Genomic DNA, 5,313 nt, shown 5'->3' with positions numbered 1-5,313 from the left:
ATAAAACCACAAAAAACATGGCTGCCCTTTGCCATATAAACATTTGGTGATATAACTGGCAAAATTCTGAAGCTCTCTCAGCAACTATCAATGAAAGATTGTCAATCTTTTAAGATTGATTACTTGATAAGCTCTCCTATAAATGCCATTGCTACAAAAATAAAACAATCCAAATCAAACTAAAATCTTATTCTTGACAGCTTCAAAAACCAGCCAACATACATGTCAGTGTCACATGTTTACTTATAGCACCAGGACTTTATTAGGAGAAAATCATATTACCACAAAACAGAAGTCAAGATGGCACTAATTATTTCTGTGACTGCATTTCTTTTCCCACAATGTTAATGTAATTTACGAACCATGAATCCTACCTAAAATGAGACAACTGATGTTAAAATACCAAAACCGCCATATAGCATGAGATGCAAAAAGATTGGCACAACAGTAAAAGAGATAGAAAGAGAACATTGGGAAAGAACATTAAAACCAATACTGCAACATTAATATTGTCTAGGCCTCAAATTCATCATCATTAAAATCAACTTATCTTTATGATGACAATTTAAAAATGTAAAGGATTTTTAAAATATAATGATTAAACTTTGTGCAACAAGACTGGCCCAAGTGTTATTTACACATGAATATTCTGGAGGGGAAATAAAACACTCAGTGCCCAGTAACAAGAGTTTACATTTTTGCTTCTAAATGTAAAATAATAAAATATTTTTAAAAATAAGATGTAATCCATAGACATCATTTCAAGCACACAAACTGTCTTTAAGTTCTTGGTATTGCAATTTGTACCCTTATGCTCTTGAGCACGCAAAATGGCTCAGGATATAGGACCAGTAGATACATCACTATTCAAAGAGGGGGCGATATTACTGTTCCTTCCATCTTTCTCACACACATTTTATCTTCGACTAAAACGGTTCTTGAAAAACTTTATTGTTTTTGCCATCATTGGTGCAATTTCTGAAAAACAAAAATATAAAAGTTTAATAATTACAGCAGAAATCTTTAAAGAGAAAAACAATACTGTTTACATAACTGTTTACATCTTTCAGCTTTCATTTATCCGTCATTCTTTTTGCTTTTTGCTGTTCAAACATCACTCTTTGTTGGAACCAGCAAGGATGCATCTAGATCTCTTTCAAAACAGTTCTTAGGATGGCTACAGAGGAAGTACACCAAAATACAAGGCGACTTTACCTCCTGAAGCAGTCAATGGCTGATCGATGGTCAGTGGCTTCTACCTCCAACTGCTATGACTGACAGAATGTTCGCTGCCACTCATTTTAGAAAAATTGACAGTTGATGCAATTCAAAAAGTAAATCATATGGATATATTTGTACTTACACAGTTGTTTACAAGAAAGTGCCAATGTTAAACATTGCATTATGGTTACAGATAGTCAACATAATTGCTTACACACTAACTGCTGAGGACTGCAGCTATTGAACTAGATTGTACAAGTTACTGGCACCAGGAGACTTAAAGAGCTGTCGGACATCTAAAATTGTTGAAGCAACTACATATGATGACTGCATATTTACAGCCATTGGTTCAATAAAGTCATTACCTCAGAACTCAGACGCTCCTTCCTGTCAATCCTGCTCCAGGCAAAGATTCACAACTCACTGTGTAAATATTAAAACATTCAAATAGAAATAAGCAGCACAATGAACAAAAATGGTGTTGTTCATTCACAGTTCTTCCAAACTGATTTTTTTTAAAATGGAGCCTCATGGTTAACTTTCATTCTAATCCATTTCATCGTCACTTTTTAAAAGTCACTGATTTGCTTCTCCTGCCAGTCACAGGTACATTTTTGTCTGTGATAATGCACACAATTCCTTCAAAGCAACCCAGGCAATCAATAGCTCCATTTGAAGAAATAGTCTTAACTTAATTTGCAAGTGAAAAATTATTTCCACTGATGTCATCACACTGGGGTAAAACTGAGTTCCTCAAACTGGCAAACTGCAAGTGCTCTAAAGAACTGCTGACTCAATCAAAGATTCCCAGTGAAAGGAAACTCCCTCAAGTTTGTTAATTGTGCTTTTTTTGAAGATAGCCACTTTGGCTTTCAAACAGTTCAAAGGTCTTGGTAGCCTTAATCAAATCTTTTCCATGTGTTAATCCAAGTCAGCAAACAGAAGGAACACAGATAGTATCCAAGGATGATCTTATCTCTAATCACATACATACACAATCAAGGCAGCAACTATGAACTTATTCCTGATGAAAGACTTATCCCCAAAATGTCGACTCTCCTGCTCCTCGGATGCTGTCTGACTGGCTGTGCCTTTCCGGCTCCACACTTTGAGCAACTATAAACATAAATTTGAATGATGTTTTTTTCCTATAATGTATCATTGCTGCTCTAATTAAGTCACACACGAAGAATCAAACTTAAGTGCTCGCAGGTTTGAACAGCTGAGCTAAGCCATGCAAAGCATCCATCAGTTGAGCTATCACAAGAGTCAGGTGGGTTGGCAGATCTTTACTACTTAGCGCAATATAATAACAACAACGGAAAATGTTAGATGTGGTTACTAAGCTATGAGTTTCCATTTCCTCTGTTGTCATACTTCACTCAATAAGCATAGACTCACTATATTAAAAAAGAATTGGGAAACTTGGGACAACAGAAAATATAAATATTTTTAAACTTACTTTTGACCTGTGGTTTCTTGGATTCATGGAGACCCCCTCCACTACTTGGGGGTGTCAGACTGGATGATGTGGAGCCATGGCTGGTACTAGGACCATCAAAAGACTGATTTCCTCCTCCACTGCCACTGCTTCCTCCTGGACTTTGCATCTTTACCCTACAGAAAAAGTGGGAAGGGATCAAACAAAATGACTTCAACAGCTCCAAATATAATTCAACACACTTATCCAACTATGGTGTATAAGGTTTCAGAAATTGGTATAATTTCTCAACAGGTGATTCCTTTCACAGCTTTGAAGCCAAGAATCATATAAAGTTGAATAAGTAAGTCGAGAAAAGTCTTTCTAAGCCTGTAAAAAAGGCTAAAAATAAATACCGACTTGTAGACTAAGGGTGCATTATATCACATCTAAAATGAACATACGACATTACCTTGGAGGTGCTGAAATCAATACTCCAGTTCCATGCTTCTCCTGTCTGCGCCTTACATCTCTGGGCGGCTTTACTTCAGTATTTAAAAAGGCCAGCTTTGCTTGTCGGCCTGTTTTTAAAAACACAAGCCAGTCAGTTATTGGAACGAGAAAAAGATATATGTTATACATTTCCCAGTTACTATGAAGCATCTCAAAGTTTACTGCAACAATTGCTACTTGAGACACACAACCTGCCCATCAGGAATGCATTACAGGAAATCAGGAGTGCAACTCCATTTTTCTGTCATTTAACTCCAACTGTCCAAAAAACCATTATGGCATGCACACATTGCTAGATTTTCAAAATGCAATGCTGAAAGTTGAATTTGGAAATGTACCTATTCTAAATTGTGACATAATTATAATTGCCAAAAATAATCCAGCTGGATTATGTTTCCCAAAACAGGTTTGGTTCCAAAATGTAATTAACAAATTTGGATAGATGAAAACCTCAAGGCTGATGGAAAAGAAGCAATATGTTAAACTAATGACAGTTTCTCTCTATAAGGTCAAGCTTTGACCAGATTTTGAAACAACACAAACTAACACTGAAAAAGTCTGAAATTTCTGAACCAGATCATTCTAATCCTACATTTGATCATAATATGCATTTATATAGCACTTTTTGAGTATCATAAGGTATCCCTAGCCACTTTACAGGGGCATTACAAAACAAAATATAACACTTAGTCACATAAGGAGATATTAAACGATGGACAATTACTATATCAAAAAGACTGGTTTTAAAGAGGAAAACAATGTGGAAAAACAAAGAGGTATAGGGAGGGTACTGCAAAGTTTACAGCCTATGCAATTGAAGGTGCAGCCACAAATGGTCAAGTTATCAAAAAAAATGGACACAATGCCAGAATTATACAACAAATCTCTTGAAGTGCTGGAGGATTTTACATAAAGATTTGAAAAAAGGAATAAAGATATGTAACTGCCAAATGGCAGTTAAGAATCATACACATTTTGGTGGATCCAGAGTCTCACAGCAGATAATTATGGCAGAATTCTCTTCTCTAAAGGACATTTTATGATAATGATTACAGGATCACCATTAAGTCAGCTTTTCATCAAGTTCACCCATTTGCCATAGTGGGATTTGAATCCATATCCACAGAACATTAGCCTGGAGTTCTAGATTACAAATTCAGTGACATTACCAGTGCATCATTCCACACCTGACATTACTTAACCAGGTGTCGTTGTAAATGAATGAGCACGGAGTTCAGGGCAGAGGGAAACAGGACTTATGTGAGTTAAGACACAAGTAGAAAAGTTTTGGATTACTTCAAGTACATGGAGGGTAGAATGTGGACTGCATTGGACTCGTGAAGTCTGGAGGCAATGAAGGCACAAATGAATGCTTTAGCAGCAGACGGTCTGAGATTAAGTCATAGAGATGTACAGCATGGAAACAAGCCCTTTGGTCCAACTCATCCATGTCAAACAGATATCTTAAATTAATCTAGTCCCATTTGGCCTGAATCCCTCTAAACCCTTCCTATTCATATAAGAATCCAGATGTCTCTTAAATGTTGTTAATGTACCAACCTCAAACAGGATGTACATGTATTTAGAAAAGCAAGGACTAATTAGGGATAGTCAACATGGCTTTGTGTGTGGGAAATCATGTCTCACAAACTTGATTGAGCTTTTTGAAGAAATAGCAAAGAGGATTGATGAAGGCAGAGCAGTAGATGTGATCTATATGACTTCAGTAAGGCATTTGACAAGGTTCCCCATGGGAGACTGATTAGCAAGGTTAGATCTCACGGAATAAAGGGAGAACTAACCCTTTGGATACAGAACTGGCTCAAAGGTAGAAGACAGAGGGTGGTGGTGGAGGGTTGTTTTTAAGACTGGAGGCCTGTGACCAGTGGAGTGCCACAGGGATCGGTGCTGGGTCCTTTACTTTGTCATTTACATAAATGATTTGGATGCGAGTATAAGAGGTACAGTAAGTAAGTTTGCAGATGACACCAAAATTGGAGGTGTAGTGGACAGCGAAGAGGGTTACCTCAGATTACAACAGGATCTGGACCAGATGGGCCACTGGGCTGAGAAGTGGCAGATGGAGTTTAATTCAGATAATGCAAGGTGCTGCATTTTGGGAAAGCAAATCTTAGCAGGACTTATACACTTAATGGTAA

General features: G+C 37.1%; 1 protein-coding gene across 3 annotated transcripts in view; it reads right to left on the bottom strand.

Annotated features, from left to right (window-relative positions):
- Window positions 1-231: 231 nt before the first annotated feature.
- eloa (elongin A) overlaps window positions 232-5,313 on the bottom strand; it is a 52,108-nt gene continuing 47,026 nt past the window's right edge. For 2 of the 3 annotated variants that reach the window (XM_043717745.1, XM_043717743.1), the window contains 3 exons: window positions 3,114-3,222; window positions 2,684-2,838; window positions 2,233-2,337 (listed from right to left, as the gene is read on the bottom strand). In XM_043717745.1, the coding sequence (XP_043573680.1) occupies window positions 2,258-2,337; window positions 2,684-2,838; window positions 3,114-3,222 (344 nt within the window). In that variant the 3' untranslated portion in view covers window positions 2,233-2,257. Of the gene's footprint in view, window positions 979-2,232; window positions 2,338-2,683; window positions 2,839-3,113; window positions 3,223-5,313 lie in introns of those variants that run through there. The other variant, XM_043717744.1, reaches the window with a different exon arrangement.

The sequence above is a fragment of the Chiloscyllium plagiosum genome, chromosome 27, assembly GCF_004010195.1.
Source record: "Chiloscyllium plagiosum isolate BGI_BamShark_2017 chromosome 27, ASM401019v2, whole genome shotgun sequence".
Lineage (NCBI taxonomy): Eukaryota > Metazoa > Chordata > Chondrichthyes > Orectolobiformes > Hemiscylliidae > Chiloscyllium > Chiloscyllium plagiosum.
The sequence above is the reverse complement of the archived record's forward strand: the minus strand, read 5'-3'. Positions and strand labels throughout refer to the sequence as shown.